At 36.8% G+C, this 26,003-nt stretch overlaps 1 protein-coding gene across 8 annotated transcripts in view; it reads right to left on the bottom strand.

Moving 5' to 3' along the window:
• Positions 1 to 26,003, bottom strand: part of UBR3 (ubiquitin protein ligase E3 component n-recognin 3) — a 279,870-nt gene that overhangs the window by 100,743 nt on the left and 153,124 nt on the right. For all 8 annotated transcript variants that reach the window (XM_033231180.1, XM_033231173.1, XM_033231172.1 and 5 more), the window contains 2 exons: positions 11,410 to 11,559; positions 3,798 to 3,931 (listed from right to left, as the gene is read on the bottom strand). In XM_033231180.1, the coding sequence (XP_033087071.1) occupies positions 3,798 to 3,931; positions 11,410 to 11,559 (284 nt within the window). The remainder of the gene's footprint in view (positions 1 to 3,797; positions 3,932 to 11,409; positions 11,560 to 26,003) is intronic.

Genomic DNA, 26,003 nt, shown 5'->3' on the forward strand with positions numbered 1-26,003 from the left:
GGGCCAGGTCCCTGGTGAAACCCAACCTTCAAACCACAGACAATTTAAAGCCTGAAAACCAGCTGCAGTTTCAGGTAGAGTCCATGACTGGAGTGAGAACTTCCTCAAAGCCTTTTAGCCAATCAAATAGTGCTGCTTTTATCAGGTCCACACATGGACCATTCAGCACGCACTCCCCCATTCTGAGACCATAAAAACCACAGAGTCAGTCACACAGGCAGCTACGTGTTTTCAGGCCCCCTGTCTTGTTGTTGAGATCTTTCCTGTCACTTGATAAAATTCTTCTCTGCCTTGCTCACTCTCTGGTGTCCATGTACTTCATTCTTCTTGGTTGTGGGACATGAACCTACCCACCAAATGGCAGGAGCAAAAAGGGCTGTAACACACTCCTGGCCGGCTCACAGAACTGTGGGTAGTGGGAATGAAAAGAGTTGTGACACGCTCCCATTCACTGGACTATGGGAGTGAAGAGCTGCAACCCTTCTGGGGGCCCAGACCTCGGCACTCCCAAGCAGAAGCTGTGACACTCCCTTGGGGCTCTGCGGTTGCTGATGTCTCTGAGTTTTTGGGTGCCACTGCATCCCTGTCATTTGAATGCTGGCACCCAGCCACAGAAGCTGCTTGCAGCACATCTAGCCCCACCACAGGCAGAGCTTAGAGCTGCAATGGTTGAGGGATCCAGACTAGGGAGCAAGCTTAGCATGGCCCGCCAGCCAGCCTGGGTAGAGTGAGCCCAGTGGGCCCTAGCGAAGCCCAGGCAGTGGTGCCACCTAGTGAAGTGGCACCAAAAGAATCCTGTGTCATTATGACAAGAAAATAAAGTCTAAATAAGGTGGCAGTAAATTTCTGCAAAAGCAGAACTTAGCATCATTTCCCAATTTTCCTTGAAAATAAAATATTGGCCGGGCGCGGTGGCTCAAGCCTGTAATCCCAGCACTTTGGGAGGCCGAGACGGGCGGATCACGAGGTCAGGAGATCGAGACCATCCTGGCTAACATGGTGAAACCCCGTCTCTACTAATACAAAAAAATTAGCCGGGCGAGGTGGCGGGCGCCTGTAGTCCCAGCTACTCGGGAGGCTGAGGCAGGAGAATGGCGTGAACCCGGGAGGCGTAGCTTGCAGTGAGCTGAGATCTGGCCATAGCACTCCAGCCTGGACGGCAGAGCGAGACTCCGTCTCAAAAAAAAAAAAAAAAAGAAAAGAAAATATTTATTGGTCTCTGATTAATAAAGTAATATATGTATCCTGTAAAAAAAAATCCAAAGCAAGCCAGGTGCAGTGGCTCATGCCTGTAATCCCAACACTTTGGGAGGCCAAAGTGGGCGGATCACAAGGTCAAGAGATCGAGACCATACTGGCCAACATGGTGAAACCCTGTCTCTACTAAAAATATAAAAAATTAGCCGGGTGTGGTGGCGGGCACCTGTAGTCCCAGCTACCCAGGAGGCTGAGGCAGGGGAATCATTTGAACACGGGCCCTGGGAGGGGGAGGTTGCAGTGAGCCGAGATCACACCACTGCACTCCAGCCTGGAGACAGAGTGAGATTCCATCTCAAAAAAAAAAAAAAAAAAAAAAAGTCCAAAGCAATAAAGAACAAAGTGTGAAAATATGTGTGTGTGTGTGCACATACATGTATTTATACACATGCACATACACATATTGCTACAAAACAACCATAATTTCATTTTAAAGTCTCTGAAAATATATGGAAGCATGACCCTTATTACCTAACCCAAACTGCCTAACAGGCCTAACCTAGCCTTCCTAAATGGGATAGCTTGAATATTTAAAACATCACTTTACATTTATATTGACCTGTATTATATGCAGAGTGACCTATATGGAGAGTGAACTCTAACCTGGTGATTACTGCATGAAAGATCATTATCAGCCCTATTTTACAGATGAGGAAATTGAGTCTCAGGCCACTTAAGGGATTTGGCCAAGCTCACATTGCTCAGAAATGGCAGAATCAGGACCAAACCCCAGTTTTTCTGGTCTAGGATTCTTTCTGATCACACAATACCTCCCTGTTGGTCCATCGGCTGTAGAAGCCACCAGAAACCTTCTTGTCAGTCTAGCATATTAAGGAACCAGACTCTACTCTGGCTCTTATCATCACGAGGTCAGTTCTTATTTATTCTGATTATGTATTCTGTCTTCCACTTATCTTACTAATTTCTTCCACTTCAATGGATTTATGGGCAAGAAAGAAGTTCTATTTGGAAATCTATCCATATAATCATCTCATATAGCTAACTAAAAATGTTTTACTTTATATTTTAAGCTTATATCTTATCTTTATTTAATTCAAGACACAGTAGATTTAAAAAGCTACAACAGGAGAAAGGAAACCCCATTTGATAATCCACTCAGGAAACATCAAAAGGAATACAGAAATTTTAAAAAGACATTAACAATGCTGCTGCTACTAAAGATTATCTTGAAAGCCTTCAGATACTTATGAGTTCCAGAGTCCCTAAATGCAAAACACAGAAAAAAACTACCAAGTTTATAAGAAGTCATAGCAGATATGAATCAAATCCATCCTTACTTTACATTTTAAAAGTATCAGAATGAAATTTTATTACATATCTTTAAATGAAAGTAAAAGAGGGAGGCAAAAATCTTCATACAATATTCCCACCATAACAAAAGTGTCCAAGAGTTAATACATTAAGTCCTCACTTAATGTTATCAATAGGTTCTTGGAAACTGTGACTTTAAGCAAATTATGTGGAACAAAACTAATTTAACCATAAGCTAACTGATATAAACAGGAGTTAAATTCCTATAGTATATTTCTGATTACAAAAACATCATCAGAACTTCTAAAGACCCAAAACATTTCTAATATGAACCACTGAAATGAATGCAGAGTATGCACACATTTGAGAAAGGTTATCAGAAACAAGGTAACGATTTACCCAGTTTTTAACAAAACAATGAGTACTGTGAGTAGTAGTGGTGATGGGTTAAATTAAGGAATAAGTATTTGCAAAGTGAAAATTGTTAAAGAGTACTTCCTATTACCATGCAATTTAAAAACAATAACAAATATGCAGGTTCACTGAGCCCTTTCATACCACATGGTTATTATGCAGTTGTATAATTATCATATGCTTTATAAATTTTTACTTTATCATACACTTTGTAAATTTAAAAATAAAAAAATATGTTTTCATTATTTCATTCATTTTCCAACATTCTAGTTCACAGTCATAGGTGGCTGGAGCCTATTCCCGCAGCTCAGAGCACAAGGTAGGAACTGACCCTGGGCAGGATACCATCCCATGGCAGGACACACTCACATCCACACCCATACTCACTCATACCAGGATAATTTAGACATGCCAATTAACCTAATGTGCAGCACATCTTTGGGAAGTAGGAAGAACTGGAATACCCAGACAAAACCCATAAAGACATGGGGAGAACACACAAATTCCACACTGACAGTGGCCCCGGTAGGGAATTTTTTTTCTCATCAACATTATAACAAAACAATGTTGAAAGAAAAATCATTATTTAAGGACCTGCTGTACTCATCATTCCACTTAATTGAATGTATGTATCACACAATAAACAACATTTAAAACAAAGGTATCACATTTATTACCTGAAATGTTTATTAACAGATTTCCATTTCTTTCTATCCACATATTAATTTTTTTCTAATAAACTTTCAAATTTAACATCAGAATGCCATTTTGGTAAAAGACATATAAAATTCTGGAGGGAAATAACCAACCATCAACTTGGCAGACAAAAGTACTATTTTATAAAGAGTACTTACATCCTTAAAATAACGCTGTAATAATGAAAGCCTCACGTCATGAACGGCTGCACAGGTATCCCAAGGGTAAATCTGCTCCTCTTCAGTGATTGGCAACTTTTTTGGCTCAACATTGTCACGGCACTGCCCCAAAACTACATTAACAGATGAAAGCTCATTAATCAAAAATAATCAATGCCATAGATCTATAACTCCAAGAAAAGCTGAGTTATTTACCACAAGCAACTCAAATTTTTTCACTATTAGAAATTTTTAAAGACTCCTCAAAAAAGTGGTATTCTAGTTTTCTTCTACAGGCTAAATAAAGCTTCAAATATGCCAATATTTACTTTAAAAAATAACACTGAACTATGATTATAAACTCAAAATGGATGGATGGATGGATTGATGGGTTCCTAAATCTGTCCACTGAAAAAATCTAGATGATATAACTCTCTAGTATTCACAAACTTTATTTCTAAATATACTATTTCTCACTAAAAGGAAGAAGAGATCCATGGAGAAACAGCTGAGTCCAGGGTTGGGGAAAAGTGCAAGGTGACCCCAGAAGGATGTGTGATTAAAAAGAGCAAGAAGTGTTCAAACACTGAGGGAGCAGATTTATAAGGACCTGGAGTTCTGACTGGTAAAATTTGAGAAAAGTTGAGTATTAAAAAGAATAATAATAGTAATAGATAATACAATACCTTCACTGACCCAGGCAAGGAAAATAAAATAAAAGAGTAAAAGGGTGAGTAGAGTCTTAATGTATCATCCTATAGATTACCTACTACCTTACCTAAGTGATCAAACTTGATTGGCACCACCAATAATAGGACAAATTGACACACTGGACCTCTTGATGTAATGCTATTCGAAGGAACATCACCTGTATAATACCCTTGCCAAAACTGTTTAACTTCAATCTAGTAACAAGGGAATAATCACACAAATCCAGATTCTGAGATATTCTATGGAACAACCAACCTGGACTCTGAAACTTTAAAAAGGGGCTAGAAAAACTGTTCTAAATTACAGGAGAATAACAAGAAATGACAATGGAAAACAATACGTGATCTTTTATTCGATTGTGAATCAAGAAATATCTGCTATAAAAATATTACTGACTCTGACCATAAAAAAATGATGTAAGTGGATATGCGTATAAGTTAATCAGCCTGATTAATGGTAAAGTGGCATATATGTTAATTAGCTTGACTTAATCATTCCACAATGTATACATATCAAAATATCATATCATATTTATGTACCCCATAAATATGTACAATTTTTATTTATCAAGTAAATAAGAAACACAAAAAACATTGCAGGGACAACTGAGAGAATCTGAATATAAACAATATTTGATGTTACTAATGTTACATTTCTTAGGAATGATAATGGTACCATAATTATGTAAAAGAATATCCTTGGGCTGGGTGTGGTGGCTCATGCCTATAAACCCAGCACTTTGGGAGGCCAAGGTGGACAGACCACTTGAGGCCAGGAGTTCAAGACCAGCCTGGCCAACATGACAAAACCCCATCTCTAATAAAAATACAAAATTTAGCTGGGTATGGTGGTGCATGCCTGTGATCCCAGCTACTTGAGAGGCTGAGGCATGAGAACTGCTTGAGCCTGGGAGGCTGGGGTTGCAGTGAGCCGAGATCGCACCACTGCACTCCAGCCTGAGCAACAGTGAGGGACTCCGTCTCAAAATATATATAAGAAAATTTTTAAAAAGAGTATCCTTGTTCTTAGGAGTTATATTCTAAAGTATTTACAGATAAAATACCATGATGTGTGCATCAGAAGAGTTGCTCTTTAAAAAGGGAATAATATTAGGTGTATCACTGTGGGCCCTAAGTTTTGGAGGGATTTATAACAGCAACAGAAGTAACAGACAAAAGGTGATAGATGCTACCAGCTAAAACATAATTACCATGATGCATAATCCTCTTAATATGCTGCTGCATTCAATTTGCTAGAATTTTGTCGAGAATTTTTGCATGTATATTCATAAGGGATATTGGTCTACTGTTTCCCTGTGTTATCTTTATCTGGCTTTGGTATCAAAACTAGCCTCACAGAATAAGTTAGGAAGTGTTCACTCTTCTTTATTTTTTGGACAAGTTTGAGAAGCACTGGTGTTAATTCTTTAAATGACTGATATAATTCACCAGTGAAGCCATCCGGTCCTGTGCTTTTCATTGTCAGATTTTTTAAAATTACTGAATCAATCTTTGTATGTGTTATAAATATGTTCAAATTTTTTATTACTTCTTGGGTCCATTTGGTAGTTTGTATATTTCTAGGAAATCATTTATTTAATCCATGTCATATAATTTTTTGGCATAAATTGGTCATAGTATTCTCCTATAATCCTTTTTATTTCCATGAGGTCTGTAGTAAAGTCAACAATTTCATTTTAGTTATTTGAATCTTTTTTAATGTATGCATTTACAGCTGTAAATTTCCCCATTTTCACTGCATTCTAAAGGTTTGGGTATGTTGTATTTTCATTTTCCTTCACCTCAAAGTGTTTTCTAATTTCATTTGTAATTTCTTCTTTGGCCCATTGGTTGTTTAAGACTATGTTGTTTTAGGTTGGGTGCAGTGGCTCACGCCTGTAATCCCAGCACTTTGGGAGGCCAAGGCGGCCAGAACACAAAGTCAGGAGATCGAGATCATCCTGGCTAACACGGTGAAACATCATTTCTACTAAAAATACAAAAAAATTAGCCAGGCATGGTGGCAGGCGCCTGTAGTCCCAGCTACTGGGGAGGCTGAGGCAGAAGAATGGTGTGAACCTGGGAGGCAGAGCTTGCAGTGAGCCAAGACCATGCCACTGCACTCCAGCCTGGGTGACAGAGCGAGACTCCATCTCAAAAAAATAAAATAAAATAAAGAGTATGTTGTTTAATTTCCACATACTTGTGAATTTCCCAGGTTTCCTTTTGTTATTCATAGCTAGTTTCCATTATGACCACAGACAATTTTTTGAATAATTTCAATCTTTTAAAATGTTATTGAGGCTTGTTTTGTGGCCTAACATATGGTCTACCTAGGATAATGTTCCATATACCATTGAGAAAAATATCTATTCCACTGTTCTTGGGTGGAGTGTTCTATGTAAGTCTGTTAGGTCTAGTTGTTTTATAGTGTTGCTCAAGTATTCAGTTTCCTTTCTGATCTTCTGTCTAGTTGTTCTATCAATTAAAGTCTCCAACTATTATTTTAGAAGTATCTATTTCTCCCTTCAGTTCTGTCCATTTTTGCTTGATACATTGGGGGCTCTGTTGTTTGGAGCATATATGTTTATAATATCTTCATGATGGATTGGCTGTTTATCAATATATAATCTCCTTGTCTCTTGTAACAATTCTTAACTTACAGTTTATTTTGTCTCATAGTATAACCACCCCAGCTCTCTTTTGGTTACTATTTGCATGGAATCTCTTCCCATCCTTTCACTTTCAACTTCTTGTGTCTCTGGATCTAAAGTGAATCTCTTACAGCATCACATTTTTAAAAATTCATTCTGTCAACCTCTGCCTTTTACCTGAGCAGTTTAATGCATTTATATTTTAAGTAATTACTAACTTCAAAAAAATTAATTAATCCATTTTGCCATTTTCTATTTCTTCTTTAATTGATTACTGCCTTCTTTTGTAATTAATTGGCTTTTCTGGTATAAAATTTTGATTCCCTTCTCTTTTCTTTTGTGTGTGTGTGTGTGTGTGTGTGTAACTTTTTTTAATAGTGTTTACCCTGGGGATTAGAATTAACATCTTCACTTTGTAACAATCAAATTTAAATATCTACTTTATTTCAGAAGTATACAAAAACTGCTCCATCCCCCTTCCCTTTATGTTTTTATCTCAATGCCTACACTCTTCCACAAACAAGAACATTATTATTTGGTTTACAAATCTAGATATGCAGTTCTATCCAGATTTGCTTTCTTTTTATTATACATATTTTTGAAGTGCTATCACGACTAACTTTGCACTTTCTGAATCTTTGCAACTTTAGACTTTCTGAATCTTTGCAAAGAATGTAGGGTTTAGTAAAAGGAAAAGACTATATTATAAATATTGTATTCTTCTCCTATGGAGAACTGAAGCTCCCCAGATCAGTAATGCTTACAGGCATTCTGAGCAATAGTGAGACGGCACATAAATTAATATCTTTCCATGTAGATAAATGTACTTAAAGGCCCTTAATTTGAGCAGTGTTTTGAAGGGTTTCTAATCAAAAGTCTATAATTTAGCACAAATCAAATATAAAAATAAAGAGATAAAAGCATGAGACTTTTAATACATGGTTTGAAGAACATGGCAATAAAGTATCAGTGAACACTAAAAAGATCTAGAACAATAAGCACACCTAGCATCCAGACTTTTGTCTCTAAATACCATTTCCCACTAAAAAGAAACTAATGCTTCTTTGAGAGACTGCTGATTTCAGGGCAGGAAATGTATAAGATAAATTTATTGTAACTAGCCACACCAAAAAATGTAGAAAGACCCAAGGCTACTCTAGGCTTGTGTCAAAAGAACTCAGGAGACAACTCGAATAAGCTCTCAGTGAACAAAGATGGAAGAACATGAGCATCAACAAGAAAGTAACTACAGAGTTATGAACAGAGTTCATAATGATTAAAAACAGAGTTCATCAATGATACCTAAAAGTACTAATTATCTTTAGAAAATGATTTTTAAACCCCACTATCTCAATATTTTGAGCACCTGTAAATAAAAGGAAAGAATACTGTGTCTACCCTGCCTTTCCTGCGCAATCTGTATCTCAGAGTAACAAAAAAAGAGGTGACGAAGTAAAATTTCTTTTATGGAAGTATATGTCAGCTAATAAACAACAACCAAAAAAAAACATGAAAGAGATTTGAAATCTCTGATCACCTGATGGATTTAGGCAGTAATCATCATTTGCTACTAATCTCACAGAGAGAAAACAGAGGGAACAGAGGAATATGTTAAACAACACAGCAACATTCAGAAAAATCCAAATTGGTTTTCAATGATCCAATTTCTTTAAAAAAGTAAAATGATGGGAGGAGGGGGTAAAGATAGAGGGAGAGTGGATCTATTAATTAAAAGACCACAAAGGAACACTACAACTATAAATAAATTAAGCAAAATAAATAAATAAATAGAGACAATGGGGAAATTTTAAACACTGACTGGATGTTTGATGATATTAGAGAATGTATTTAGGACTGACTGTGGTTATGTTTAAAAAACAAGACCTTTCTTTTTAACAGAAACACTGAAAGTTTTACAGATGAAATTATACAATGTCTGAAATCTGCTTCGAAATAATTCTAATAAGGAGGGAACAAATGAAATAAGATTAGCCAGAAATTAATCACTGTTGAAGATAAATGGGAACATGTGGGTTCACTTTGCACATCTCTTTAGCATACTGTTAAAAATTTTCCATATTCAAATCTAAAAAGAAAAGAGAAGAAATGAATCAAAATAAATAAGCCCAGAGAAAAAAGAAAGTATCAATGGGTGGATAAGGCTCAGATGGTAAAGAAGGAAACAGCTACACAATTCACCTGGTATACTAAAATCATTCCTGAGATTTAATACTCTTTAATGTCAGTTTCTTTTTTTTTTTTTTTTTAATTTTTTTTAAGATAGGGTCTTACTCCATCACCCAGAGTGCAGTGGTGCAATCTCAGCTCACTGCAGCCTCGACCTCTTGGGCTCAGGCAATCCTCCCACCTTGGCCTCCTGAGTAGCTGGGACCACAGGTGCACGTCACCACACCTGTTTAATTTTACTTTTTGTAGAGACAGGGACTTACTGTGTTGCCCAGGCTGGTCTTGAACTCCTAGACTCAAGCAATCCTCCAGCCTTGGCTTCCCAAAGTGCTGGAATTACAGGGGTGAACCACTGTGTCCTGGCAATATTAGTTTCTTATTTTTTTTCCTTCTATCTCTAAGGGATAAGGCAGCTACAGTATAGTGGAATTGTCTAATATCTATTTGTCTAGCTAGCGTATACAACTGTTTAAAAGAGACTTTAAAAACTAACAGACCAAATAAACTTAAAAATATAAAATAATGAACAAATAAAAGCTTAAAACAAAAACATAAGTTTCACTGGAGCAGGGATTTTGTTTTGTTTCTTACTAAAACAGTGCCTGGCACCTAGGTGCTCAATAAATATCTATGAAATAAATTAATAAATAAAACAAATCATTAAGTTGATAACTATATAGTATTTAGTCAAAAAGTTTAAAGTCAATTGGCAATAATCTAATAAACTGCTTTCCTAAGAGTAGTAGAAAGGAAAAGAAGCTGTAAAAGTAGTTAATACTTCCACACATTTCCCTTTCAGTAAGCATTTCTGATTTTGACAGCTCTACTTCAATGTCCCACTAAATCAGGGTTTCCCAAATGAATTCATTTTAGGCAAGAAGAGTAATAGAATAAATGAATTTACTAGGCACCATATTGGATTCTTTTTGCTTATATTACATTACTTAACCAACACAAAAATCTTCTAAAGTCAAGAAAATAAGATATTTGGCCACAGTAAGTAAAGCAATACCATATTTGAATTCAGGGGAGTTTATAATATCTAACTCTTTCCACCTTACCATACGAATTCAGAGAGTTAACAATCTAGGAAAATATCCTCTGGAGAAATATATAAGAAGTTTATTTTCTCTTTATTTTACACATACTCCTGTTGGAAAAGGATTAAATTCATTGCAACTAGATTGTGTAAGAATTATCACTACCCTCAAAAATACTTCATTACAGAAGACAATGGACACCATTCAGATGAATCCTTCAAACTTTTAAAATTATACATTTATAATTTATAATAAAATTACATAGTTTAAAACTACAGACTGGTAAACATACCATTTCACAGACTGAACAAATAAAGGCAGAGCTGTCTAAATATGCCTTGTGTAATTAAAAACTAACAATATTTATGGGCTAAGGAGTTTTCCAGATCTTAGAACAATTTTTTTTTTTTTTTTTTGGAGACAAGAGTCTCACTCTGTCACCAAGGCTGGAGTGCAGTGGTACAATCTCAGCTCACTGCAACCTCCACCTCCCGGGTTCCAACAATTCTCCTGCCTCAGCCTCCCGAGTAGCTGGGATTACAGGTACCTGCCACCACACCCGTCAATATTTTATATTTTTTTAGTAGAGACGGGGTTTCGCCATGTTGGCCAGGCTAGTATTGAACTCCTGACCTCAGGTGATCTGCCCACTTCAGCCTCCCAAAGTGCTGGGATTATAGACGTGAGGCACCACACCCGGCCAGAACAATTATAATTACCAAGAAAGCTGAATGCAGTTATTGGACACCTAGCATTTAAAGAAAAAAATTGTGTAACCATATAGCAAGATCTTTGTTAAGAGTTTCTTCTAACACTCATGTCCAGGAAAGTAAGATATAACCAGATAAAGAATCTTTGTTATTCGGATCTAAATCGATCCTTGCTATGAAGGATCTAAACTGACCCTTGCCTAGTTATAAGTAAACAAAGATATCATTTTCATTTAATACAGATATTTATGAATCTGTTGTATATACTTCGGCTCTAAAATGTTCCCATGAAAAAATTACTTTGACTTTACCTGAGGATGCTTGTAATAGTACAACTAATCCAGTAGGTCGGTCTTCAGAGGAGGGGCCACTCTGTCCACAAATAACACAGTCATATACTGCCTCAGAAACCTGTGGTTCTGCCGTGGTGATCTCCATAGGTATATCATTCTCAGGAGAATCTGAGGGAAAAAAGTTACATCTCTTTAATTCCTTAGGAGGAAAATCTCTCTCCAATGAAAGTGTGAGGGAAAAATCAAGTTCAAACAATTTTTAGCTTCAATACCAATAAAGTATACAGTAATAACACTGTGGAAAAAATTACCTTACTCAAATAAAATATTTAGACAGATAACGCAAAGACTTTAATAATGAAAGATTTAAACTAAAATATGGTTAAATATGCTTCTAATGTTGTATCATTCAAATATAAAATAGATACAGAAAACACAGAGGCAAAGATATTTGTATCAAAAGATAAATATTTTAAAATAACATGTTACAGAAAGAAGGGAGATGTTCGTTTTAATCTTCCTTGAGGCACCTAAGGGGATATTCACAACAACATGACAGCTCTTGGGAAAATATGGTAGTATTTACTAGAATATAAAAGAGAAAAAAACTATTTCTTTCTCACTCTCAATTCTAGTGATTGTATCTCAGAAATAGTAGCTATCAATATGTTTATGTAGAGAAATCATAAAGATAGGACCATATTATATAAGAATAAAGCAGAACTCATTGAAAATAGCAATAATCCTCTGGTGATATGTTATTAATAGCAAAAAATAAAATATAGAGCTAATAATTATTTACAGATAAAGACACTTATATTCATGAAGATAAGTGATGCTGCCACTGGTGACAAAGAAATGGGTGGAAGAGACTGGGAAGAACTGGGAAGCAGAAATTGCTTTATGAAATGTTTAAAAGATGGAGGCACATCTAAGTAAATATGTAAAAACATACGTCAGAAATAAAAGAAAAATGTCAAGTTCAGGTATTTTAAAATAAGAATTCATGCAGCTATACATACCTCTGATATTTATGAAGAATGACTCAGAGGAAAAGGGACAGTAACCTAAAATAGAACTTTGGGTAATGCCTAGTATTAACGGAAATAAAATGATGCCACCAAAGAAATTAGCAAAAAACAAAAACAATAACAGTGCCTGAATAGAATCAAACCAAAAAGCACAATGTCTATGAAAATACATTAGTAGGTCAAAATGAAAAGAAGATTTCAAAAGAAAAAAGTACCAGAGGCCATTAAGAATTGATATAAGGCCAGGCACCGTAGCTCACGCCTGTAATCCCAGCACTTTGGGAGGCTGAGGCGGGCGGATCACCTGAGGTCAGGAGTTTGAGACCAAGCCTGATCAACATGGTGAAACCCCATCTCTACTAAAAAATACAAAAAATTAGCCAGGTGTGGTGGCGGGCACCTGTAATCCTGGCTACTTGGAAGGCTAAGGCAGGAGAATCACTTGAACCCAGGAGACGGAGGCTGCAGTTAGCTGAGATCACACCACTGCACTCCAGCCTGGGCAACGAGAGTGAAACTATGGCTCAGAAAAAAAAAAGGAAGAAAAGGGAAAGGGAAGGAAAGGAAAGGAAGAAAAGGAAGAAGAAAAGAAAAGAAAAAGAAAAGAGTTGATATGAGATTACTTCGGGTTTTAGGGAGAAAAGAGAAGAGAAAACCATACAGAAAAAAAGAAATGTGTCTGTTCTTAAGTGCAAAGGAGAACACAGAGATACCTGACAAAGTACAGTGAAATAACTCGGTCTCGTGTTAAATGCCAAAGAAATACAATTTCATTAACCCTACCTCATACACAAAGACCTTTTTTTTTTTTTTTTAATAAGTCTTGGTACAATCGACTTGAAAACCTCCAGGAAACCCTGATGCCAACACACATTATCCAAGATTTTGCTAAGTCATCTTTTCTAGTTTTTAAAACAAACTTCAATGACAATCTTCAATGGTGATACAGTACCAATGGCATGAAAATAAAATAGGTGACCTCATTTTTACGGAGAGTACTTTTTATTTGAAGTCTGACTTTAAAAATTACAGACACCAATGTCCCTTTTTTTCTTCAAGAAACTAAGATCACGGTTTATTTCTGAAAAGAGGAGGAAAAGTCACAGCTTTTTATATCCTATGTTGAATTAAAATGTTATTGGTAATATATGGTTGATTCTATCATTCCAGTACCAAATTTTGACATTTTTAGTAAGATTTAAAAAGGATCTGTGTCCAAGGCCAAATTAAATGCTGTATTTAAATGTGATTATTGTTTCTCACTTATCCGTTGAGATATGAAAAAATAAAGAACCTATTCTGAAAGAAGTCAGGCCCCAAAAAAGTACATATTGTGTGTAAATGGTTAAAGAACAAAAGCATGAAAAACTAATAGAGAGAGTCATGAGAAACGACACTGGTTACTCTTGGAAGAAGCAGTGACAGAAAGAAACTATGAAGGGAGCTTATGGGATGCTAGTAATTTTTACTTCTCAATTTGGATGCTGGTTTCTCAATCGGGATTCGGTTATACAGTTACAATCTGTTTGTTAAAACTCAAAGAGCTCTAAAGTCCTGAAACATGCATTATGAGTATATTTCAATAAAAAGGTTTCTTTTAAAAACCCCTACTCTAAATGAGTAACTTGGTATATTCTGTAACAAGTATTATAATAAAGGTACTTAATGCACACATCAATATCTGCACGTATTTTCCACACCAAAAAAAATCTAAATGATATATCATGCAAATTGATGCAATAGAGAGATTACAATGATTTACAATCTGGGTAAACTAAATGAATAAAATATGCAAAACTGAGAGAGTAATAGTAAAAAATGACAAATCCAAGTGTTATTAGAGACTAATAATGAAAATAGTCTTGCTACCAAATAACCCTGGAATTCTTAAGTTCTACTTTCACTTTCAATTCAATTCAAATCAAAAGGGTTTCTGTATAAAATTCACACTTGCCCTTTTAGAACAGAAGTACTACTTAAATTACCATAGTTGATATTATTACAATAAACACAAAAAAGATAACTAAAGCAATAGTTAATTCATCTGTTTGGTTTTACATGAACAGAAGAAAATCTATCTGAATGAAGCGGTTGATTCTTCTGAATGCTATTTCACTTAGCCAAATGACCACAAGATGGCCCCAATTCTCCACTCCTCCCTGTATCCATGCTCTTGACAATGTGATATTGTAATTCCTCCCATCAAGACAGAGTTTATTTCCCCAGTCCTTGAATATCAGCTGGTCTTGACTTGTTTTAACGAAGAGAATGTGGAGGATGGGCACGGTGGCTCACACCTATAATCCCAGCACTTTTGGGAGACCGAGGCAGGTGGATTGCCAGTGGGCCAGGAGCTCAAGACCAGCCTGGACAACATGGCGAAACCCCATCTCTACTAAAAATACAAAAATTAGCTGGGTGTGGTGACACACGCCTGTAATCCCAGCTACTCAGGAGGCTGAGGCAGGAGAATTGCTTGAACTTGGGAGGCAGAGGCTGCAGTGAGCCAAGATCATGCCACCATACTACAGCCTGGGTGACAGAATGAGTGAGACTTCATCTCAAAAAAAAAAAAAAGAGAGAGAATGTGGCAAAAACAACAATATGCCTTCCAAGACTAGGCCCCAGGTGATCTTGCATAGTTTGTCTCTCTTGCTCTTGCTCTCACTCTCTCTCAACTCCATCTTGCATAGTTTCTCTCTCTTGTTCTTACTCTCTCAACTCCACCACCTCCATGAGAGTAAGTCCAGGTGGGCTACCTTGCCAGAGGAGGAGAGACCAAATGGAACACAGATAAGTTGTCTCACCAGCTCATGGCAGACCCCTGTTAACTAATCAGCAGATCACAGACCCACAACTCAGCCCACGGGTCTGTGGGTGATGAGATCAGCTAAGCCTTCTCCAGAAAAGTTTGGTTCACAACAGAACCACTGAGTCTACTTGTTGACTCATGAAAACTAACTAGAGGTTGTTGTTTTAAGTCACTAAATTTTGGGGGACAACTAGTTACACAACAATTGCTAACTAATAATTCTACTGTATGTTAATTATAATACAGAAACTTTCAAAAGAATTGAAGTACTTTGCCTTACCAAGATGAGTCATGAAAACTAATATTTAAAGTGATAAAGGTATTTCCGTTCAGAAAATTTTCTAGTCTAAGGAATTTAAAAAATCATTTTCCAAAATGATTTTTATCTTTAATATCTACTTATTTTACAACCATTAATTTCAACATCATCAGAGTGAAAAGCCTCCACATTCACAAATACCAGAGTTCTACTTCAAGAGTTTACATTGTTACCTAAAATTTCCTGTTCTAATATTTGTTAAAAATACTTAGAGTCTATTTTAATATAAAATTAATCTTTAATTACAAAATAGCCTTTGCCTTTATTCTTAACCTTTATATTTATGAATTAGATTAAACTAAAATAAGTATGTATAGAACAATCAAAACTCTTCTGGCTTCATGTTTTGCTTTCATGTTTGTGGGGTTTTGTGACTGAATGGAAGGATGGGTAAATGATACAGGGATGATGTATTCAGTGCCCTCAAAATCATGTGAAATATGTTTTTATTTGAAAGAGGAATAAGCAATGCAAAACACAAGTGCAAAGAGTAAGGTGTGGTTTGCAGCCCAGAGGCAGGCACAGAGAATTTTTATTGCATAAATCCAAAATTTTAAATTTTTAACACAATTTAATTCTTAAAAACAACTGAGAAGTGCTTGCTACTAACCTAGCAGGTGAGCTACTATTCATAAATTAAGCACACTACTAGAGTTCACTGATTTCTGCTAAGAAGCCTGACTTCCCTCAGATAAGTGCCAATATTGCAAAACTCCCACTGCACAAAATCATTACTTTTGATAAGGATGTACAGTATTATCTTCAGTCGGTCATCATTCTTATTATCTTTCTTGCTTTCCTCTTTTTGTAGTTGGTGTATAGAGAGAGTATTCGCATTCTTTTTTAAAAAATAATCTTCCCGTTTTAGAATAGTTTTCGACTTGCAGATACTAGAGTTTTGAAGATACTACAGAGAATTCCCATGTACCCCACACACAATTTCACCTTAAACTTCACATTAGCAGGGTATGACTGTTAGAATTAATGAATATATATTATTTATTTTTATTAATACAATATTGACAAATTAAAGTTCGATTTTTTTCAGATTTCCTTCATTTTCATCCAATGTTCTTTTTCCATCCCAGGATGCCACATTACATTTAGTTGTTATGTTTCCTTAGGTTCTTCTTAGCATGACAGTTTCTCAGACTTTGTTTCCTTGCTTTGATGACCTTGACAGTTTTGAGGAGTACTGTCCAGATATTTGCATAATAGTCCTCAATTATGATTTGTCTGATGTTTTTCTCATGATTAGTCTAAGGTTATCAATTTTAGAGAGGAAGACCACAGAAGCATCATTCTCATCACATCATATCAAGGTACATAATATTAACATGAATTACCACTGCTAACGCTGACCTTGATCACCTTGTTAAGATGTTTCCCAAGTTCTCTACTGTAAAATTACTCTTTCCCCTCTTTCCACATAAAGAAGCCATTACATGCAGCTCACACTTAAGGAGTGGGGAGTTATATTCCACCTCCTTGAGGGTAAAGGCTCTACATAAAATACTTGGTATTCTTCTGCATAGGAAACTTCTCTATGTGACCTTATTTATTTATTCATTCATTTATACTAGTATATATTGATTGACATTTCTTTTATACTCAGGGTTATAATGCTTTATACTTTATTTTGTTGCTCAAATTGTTCTAGCTTTGGCCACTGGAATCTCTCAGTTGGCTCCTGTGCACCTTGACATAGCCCCAGCCCATATCATCACTAGAGGGGGTGGGGGCTGTTTGTTTTTGAGTACCCCTCTACTTTCTGGCCCTATGAGATACATCAGATTCACCCTGCATGTTCCAGTTCTTAAAAATCAGCCATTTCTCCAAGGACCCTAGTTCCTCTTTTCAGCAAGGGAGGAGGGGACTGCATTAGAAACCAAGACCTGGGCAATGGGTGTGTATGTACCTGGGAAATATCTATGAATACATACTAATATAAATGAACGAATAAATAAACAAAGGAACACAAATAAAGTTTCCTAAGCAGAAGAATACCAAATATTTTATGTAGTGCCTTTACCCTCACAAGGACGTGGAATATAACTCCCCAACCCAGTTTCTACTGGAATGTCCTTGCTTCTAGGCCCTTTCAGCTGACAAAACAAGGGACTACGTGTCTGTACACTAACTCATGCATATGCATATGCCTATATTTATACATATATAATTCCATCTTTATCTAGAGTTGTCTAAACATGAGTTCATACTAATGTCTCTAAGTCTAATCCATTATTATCACATGAATCATTCAAGCTTTCTCCTCTTATCTGTAACTTCTTACTCCAATAGTGAGAAATCCAGCTCTCATCATCTGCCATTCATTTACTTAATTGTTCAATCTCAGTATATACGTATAGTGGTTTCAGAATTGTTAACTCATGATGCCATGGAGAAACTTTTTCCACTGGTTATACACAGTTCCTTTTGCCTTTAGTCTTATAGACGCTATTTATTTCCAAAGTTAGGTAGCCAGCACCTTTCCCCCTACCCTTTTCAGAGTGGTTGTTTCATACATTTGTAATACAGTTAGATTCTCCTGTCATAGTCTGCATTCCACCCTGGGATCACCCCAACTCCTAAACGATTTTTTAAAATATACATACTTTAAAGATTCACTCTTTCTGCTATAAAGTTCTAAGGGTTTTAACAGCATTACGTATCCAACTTTACTGTATCACGCAGAATAATTTCAATGCTCTAAAAAAACTCCCATGTTTCATTTATTCACCTGTACCTCAACCCTGACAACTAGTGATCTATTTACTGTCTCTATAGTTTTGCATTTTCTAGAATGTCATATAACTGGAAACACAGTATGTAACATTTTCAGATTGGCTACTTTCACTAAGTGGTATGTATTTAAGGTTCACCCATGTCTTCATGTGGCTTAATAGTTCATTCCTTTTTATTGCTGGACAGTATTTCATTATATGGATGTGCCACAGTTTCTTTATCCATTCATCTATGGAAGGACATCTTAGCTGCTTCCAATTCTGAGCAATTATAAACAAAGCTGCTAGAAAAATAAGTATGAAGGCCGGGCACGCCTGTAATTACAGGTGGCTCACGCCTGTAATCCCAGCACTTTGGGAGGACGAGGTGGGCGGATCACGAGGTCAGGAGATCAAGACCATCCTGGTGAACACGGTGAAACCCCGTCTCTACTAAAAATACAAAAAAAAATTAGCCGGGAGAGGTGGCGGGCGCCTGTAGTCCCAGCTACTCGGGAGGCTGAGGCAGGAGAATGCCATGAACCCGGGAGGTGGAGCTTGCAGTGAGCTGAGACCCAGCCACTGCACTCCAGCCTGGGCGACAGAGCGAGACTCCGCCTCAAAAACAAAAAAAAGAAAAAGAAGTATGAAGACTTTTTGTGTGGACATTAAGTTTTTTAATCAGTTAGATGAATATTTAAGAGCACATATGATGGATCATATGGTAAGATTAAGCTTAGCTTCACAGGAAAATGCCAAACTTTTCCAAAGCAGCTGTACCATTTTGAATTCCAACCGGCAATGAATGAGAGTTCCCACTGCTCTGCATTCTCACAAAAAATTGGTAGTGTCAGATTTCTGAATTTAGCCATAGTCATGTAGTGGTATCTCACTGTTGTTTTACTCTGCATTTCCCTAATGACGAATGATGCTGAGCATCTTTTGACATACTTATTTGTCATTCTAGAATCTTCTTTGTAAGGTGTCTATTCAGATCTTTTGCTCATTTTAAAAGCTAGGTTATTTGTTTTCTTATTGTTGAATTATTTCTATCTTTTGAATACCAGTCTTTTATCAGATATGTGTTTTGCAAATATCTCCTCTCAGTCTGCGGCACACCATTTCATTCTCTTAACAGTACAATACCTCCTGGGGAACTGATGCCCTGGCTGAGCTACAGAGCCTAGGGCTAGGCTGATACAACATCCCTCATCCCAGGAAAACAGAGCAGTGGCTGAGCTGAGACACTCCTCCATACAGGCCAAACAACTCTAGTAATTTGCTTCCCTGGAATTAGACTAGCCCCTAGAGTCTGAGCTGCTGAGACACCCTTCTCTATGGGAAGTGGACTCCCTGCTGTGCTGCTCCATAACCCTCAAGGGCCCAAATGACATCTGTATTTGGCCATTCTGACATACTTGCTGACACTGCACCTGGGATCACAGAGTCTGGGATACTGCCAAGTCCCACCATCACAGTCTAGAGTCACCATTATACAGTGCTACATCCCCAGGGACCTGGCTGCCACTAAGCCCTACTGGCTCAGACTCCCGAATAGTGGCTACACCCCGCATCCTGGGCTCAAACCTCAGGAGCACCCTTTCTTCCCCAGAGGCAAGATATGACCTGTTTCCCAGGGGTAAACAACCCAACTCCCTGAATCCAAGCTGCTAGAAGGTGCCTCAGAGTCACAGATCCTGTCTCTGTGGCCACCTAAATCTACCCCTACCACAGAAAGCAAAATGGCATGCCAAGACCCAAGTGCCATAATAGGTTCATGAGACCCAGGCCCCACAGCCCCTCCAAGTACCTGCACCTGGAACCCAGCACTGCTACTGGTACTCATAGGCCATGAAAGACATGACACCAAGAGGGATCCCCTTGGGTAAGTCTCCCCATTGTGGAGAAAATGAGAATAGGAGGAGCCCAAAAGTCCTTGCCACCAAGGACATTAACAGCCTGTGTCACCACTGCTGCTACCACAAACTTCTATAGCCTAGGCCACAGTTATTGCTGATATTGAACACCACCAGAGAAGCTGCATGGAAGTTATACCGCTATACGCACCAAGAAACAGAGTCACAACATCTTTCCTAGCCAGCACACTAAGATTCAACTGCAGGTGAATCATTCTCTACAAAAGCCACTCTAGGAAGTTCAGAAGACACAATTCCACAAGATGTATAGATATCAATGCAATGATACAAGAAACATGAAAAAGCAAGGAAATATGACATGACAAAACGAACTGATGGCTAATACTAGGTGTCAGTTTGACTGCATTGAGGGATGCCTAGATGGCTGGTGGAACATCGTTTCTGGGTGTGTCTGTGAGGGTTTTCCAGAGGAGAATGACATGTGAGTCAGTGAATGAAAGAGGAACATCTGCACTCATTGTGGGCAAGCACTATCCAATAAACTGTGGGTAAAGCTAGAACAAAGCAGGCAGAAGAGTGATATTCAGCTTGCTTGGCTTCCTCTCTCTCTCCCTCTTCCAGAGCAGAACACCTTTTCTCCTCCTGCCCTTGGACATTTGACACTAGGTTCTTTGCCCTTTGGGACCTGTAACAAAGGCCTCTTGGGGGTTTTCAGGCCTTCAGTCTCAGACCGGGTACTATATTTTCAGCTTCCCCGGTTTTGAGGGTTTTAGACTTGGAATGAACCATGGTACTAGCTTTTCTCATCCCCCAGCTTGCAGATGGCCGATCATGGGATGTCACCTTTATAATTATATAAGCCAAATCTCCCTAGTTAACTCCCTTTCTTACATACATATCCTACCATTTCTGTCCCTCTGGAAAAACCTAATATAGATTTTGAACTTCATCTCTCCCTAGTAACAGACCCAAATAAAAAGGAAATCAACAAATTGCCAGAAAAAAAATTCGAAAGACGAATCTTAAGGAAACTCAATTAGATACAAGAAAATACAGATAGATAATAGAATCAGGAAAATTTCTTATGCGTAAGAAATTCAACAAAGAGATAGATATCATGAGAAAGAACCAAACAAAAATCCGAAAGAGTTGAACCAAACAAACAGCTGAATAAATAAAACAAAAATACCATAGAGAGCTTCAACAGCAGACCTGATCAAGTAGAAAAAGGAATCTCTGAACATGAAGATAAGTCATTTAAAATTACTTGAGGGGGAAAAGAATGTAAGAGTGAAGAAAGCCTACAAGATTTATGGAACACCATAAGTGAACAAATAAGAAGAAGAGATAAAAAATGGCATAGAAAACTAGTAATACCTGAAAAATTCCCAAGTCTAGAAGAAATATGGACATCTAGATCCAAGAAGGTCAAAAGTTCTCAAATAGATTAGACTCAAAAATGTCCTCCCCAAGGCAAACACAGTCAGATTGTAAAAAGCGAAAGACAAAGAGACAATTCTAAAAACAGCAAGAGAAAAGCATCAAGTTACATATAAGGGAATCCCCATTAGACTAAGAACAGATTTCTCAGCAAAAACCTTATAGGCCAGTAAAAAATAGTTATTTTCAAAGTTTTGAAATTTTGAAAGAAAACAATCGCCAACCAAAAATACTACACAGCAAAGCTATCCTACAGAAATAATGGAGAAATAAAGTCTCTCTTAGATAAGGAGAAACTGAGAGAATTCATCACCATTAGATCAAACTTACAAGAAATGCTCAGGAGAGTACTACGTGTGGAAACAAAAACGCAATAATCACCACCATGAAAAAATGAATATATATAAAACTCACTGGCAGACCAGATACACACAGCAGAAATTTTTAAAAATCAAATGTTATCACTGCAGAAAATCACCAAAACGCAATGATAAACAGTAAGAGAGAAGAAAGGAACAAAGGATACACAAAACAATCAGAAAACAATTAACAAGAAAAAAAAGTCCTCATCTATTACTAATAACCTTGAATGTAAACAAATTAAATTCCCCACTTAAAACATACACACTGCCTGTATGGATTTAAAAAAAAAAAAAAGGACCCAACTACATGCTCCCTACAAGAAATTCACTTTGCCAGTAAAAACACATATAAACTGAAAGTAAAGGAATTAAAAAAAAAAAAGTCATGCAAATGAAAAACAAAAGCAAGCAGATAAAACAGGCTTTATGTCCAAAACTGTAAAAAGAGAAAAAAGATGAATATTATATAATGATAAAGAGATCAATTCAAAAAGAGAAAATACATATATGTATATTTTTAATTGCAGATCTAGATATACAGGTCTGGATTGGGGGTCCCAATTCTGAATTCCTTTTGGTTTGTTTTTTTAGAGACAGAGTCTTGCTGCTCTGTTGCCTAGGCTGGAGTGAAGTGGCTATTCACAGATACAATCATAGCATACTGCAATCTTAAACTCCTAGCCTCATGTGATCCTCCCATCGCAGCCTCCTGGGTAGCTGAGACTACAGACACAAGGTACCATACCCAGACAAGAGGATACAACAATTCTAAATATATATGCACTCAATGCCAGAGTACCCAAATATACCAAGCAAATATTAGATCTCAAGAAAGAGATAGACTCCAATACAATAATGGTTACAACAGCCCACTCTCATTACTAGACAAATCATCTAAACAGAAAATCAATGAAGAAACACTGAATTTAAACTGCACTTTAAGCCAAATAGACCTAATAGACTTTTACAGAACATTTCAACAAAAGCAGCAGAATACACATTCTTTTCATTAGCACATAGAACATTTTCCAGGATAGATCACATGTTAGGCCAAAAAACAAGTCACAACAAACTTAAAGGAATTTAAATCAAATTAAGTATATTTTCTGATCACAATTGAATACAACTGGAAATTAATAACAAGAGGAACTTTTCAAACTGTACAAATACACGGAAATTAAATAACATGTTCCTGAACAACCAATGGATCAAGGAAGAAATTAAGAGGGAATTTTTGTTGTTGTTGTTTTGAGACAGGGTCTCACTCTGTCGTCCAAGCTGGAGTACAGTGGCATGATCTCTGTTCACTGCAACCTCGACCTCCTGGACTCAAGCAATCCTCCCACCTCAGCCTCTCAGGTAGCTGGACTACAGGCATGCACCACCACACCAGGCTAATTTTTGTATTTTGGTGTTTTGCCATGTTGTGCAGGCTGGTTCTGAACTCCCAGGCTAAAGCAATCCACCTGCTTGGCCTCCCAAAGTGCTGGAATTACAGGCATAAGCCACCATGCCCAGCCTTAAGAAGGAAATTTAAGTTTCTTGAAACAAATGAAAATAGAAACACAACATACCAAAACCTCTAGGATACAGCAAAAGTAGAATTAAAAGGAAAGTTATAGCAATAAACACCTACATTGAAAAAACAGAAAGATTTCAAATAAACAACCTAATGATGTATCTCAAGGAACCAGAAATGCAAAAATAAACCAAACCTAAAATTAGCAAGAGGAAGGAAATAATAAAGATCAGAGCCGAAATAAATAAAATTGAGAGTTAAAAAATGCAAAAGATCAATGAAATGAAAGGCTCGTTTTGTGAAAAGATAAAATTGACAAACCATTAGCTATACTAAGGAAAAATAAGAAAAGATTCAAAATAAAATCAGAAATAAGGAACACTACAAATGATGCCACAGAAATACAAAGGATCATTACGGAGTATTATGAACAACTATATGCCAACCAACTGGAAAACCTGAAAGAAATGCATAAATTCCTGGACACATACAACCTACCAAAATTGAACTAAGAAGAAATTAAAAATCTGAACAAATAAATAATGAGTAATGAGATTGAATCAGTAATAAAAAGTCTCCCATCAAAGAAAAGCCCAGGACCACATGACTTCACTGCTGATTTCTGCCAAAATGTTAAAGAACTAATACCAATTCTTCTCAAACTCTTCCAGAAAAATGAAAAGAAGGGAATTATTCTGAACTCACTCTATAAGGCAAGCATTGCCGTGATACAAAAACCAGACAAAGACATAACAAAAAAACTACAGGCCGATATCCCTGATGAACACAGATGCAAAAAATCCTTAACAAATACTAGAAAGCTAAAAGATCATTCACCATGATCAAACGGGATTTATTCCAAGGATTCAAGGATTGTTAAACATATGCAAATCAATAAATGTGATACATCACAGCAACAGAATGAAGGACAAAAACTGTACAATCATCTCAATAGATGCAGAAAAAACATTTGACAAAATTCAACATCCCTTCATGATAACCCCAACAAACTAGGTATAGATGGAGGTATGTCAACATAATAATGACTGTATATGACAAGTCCAGAACTAACATTGTACTGAACAAGGAAAAGCTGAAAGCTTTTCCTCTAAGAACTGGAACAAGACAAGGATGCCCACCCTCACCACTCTTTTCTAACACAGAACTGGAAGTCTTAGCCAGAGTATTTAGGCAAGAGAAATAATGGGCATCCAAATGGAAAAGGAGGAAATCAAATTGTCCCTATTTGCAAATGACCTGACTTTACACACAGAAAATCCTAAAAGCTTTGCCAAGAAACTCTTAGAACTGATAAGCAAATTCAGTAAAGCTGCAGGATACAAAATTAACATAGAAAAATCAGTAGTGTTTCTACACGTCAATAATAAACTAGCAGAAAAATAAATCAAGGAAAAAACTCATTTACAACAGCTACCAAAAAAAAAAAAAAAACACTCAGAATATCCTGTGCCTGAAGCAATCAACCAACCATCAGGTCTATTAATTCTTATTTTGCAATTGATCTCATATCTATCCCTTCCTATGTATAGGCTACCAACTGTGTGTGGGGGTGGGGGTGCGGGGGGAGCATACTCTCCTCGATTTGCTTTAAATATGAATAGTAAAGAGTATACAAAACTTGTTGATTAACAGCCCTTGTTCCACAATTACTACTGTATAACCTCAAATTTACTTAATCTCTCTTAGCCTAGGCATCTGTATCTGGGATAATACCTATCTCATGGATGTGTCAAGACAAAATGCAATATACATAACGTATTATCACAGTCCTGAGTACACAGTTAACATACAAAAATATGTTTCATCCTCATCATGCTCAACCCCCAAAATTCATACTCTTGGACCCAGACCAAAAATAGAGGAAAAATTTTATGTACACAGTGTTTATTATAGTTAAAATTAGAAAAAAAAAAACCCTACAGTCCACTCGTGGATGAATGATTAAGCAAACTGTAGAATAAAAATGATGACAGCAATAGCCAATGTTTATGTAATGCTTATTATGTACCATTCTATTCTAGGCATTTTAAATGTACTAGTACATTTGACCCTCCCAAACCTATGATGTAATCTAAAAATTCCTTTGTAACAATGTGAAAACTGAGGCAGAGAGAAGTTAAGTAAATTACTCCAGGCAATGGAGTGTGGCTGAGATATAAACCCAGTCAGGCTCCAGAGTCCATGCTCACAACCACTACACTACACTGTCTCCCCAAAGAGGTATACAGACTTTAATAGTTACAAGAAGCTTTCAATAATAATGTAGGGAAATTCTCACACTAAAATATCAGGTAAAAAGGGATGGCATAAAATTGTGCTATACAGTATAATCAGTAGTGTACATTTGGATAGTGGGATCAGGGATAAAATTGTTCCTTCTTGATGCTTTTCTGTACTGTATAAATTTTACAATTAAAATCTAATATGTTTAATAACAGAAAGTAATTCCCAAACAAATTCTTATTCTTTATTAAGTACCTGAACTCTCACTGGGAATGTAATTCTGTT

This window comes from Trachypithecus francoisi, unplaced genomic scaffold, assembly GCF_009764315.1.
Source record: "Trachypithecus francoisi isolate TF-2019V2 unplaced genomic scaffold, Tfra_2.0 Lachesis_group13, whole genome shotgun sequence".
Lineage (NCBI taxonomy): Eukaryota > Metazoa > Chordata > Mammalia > Primates > Cercopithecidae > Trachypithecus > Trachypithecus francoisi.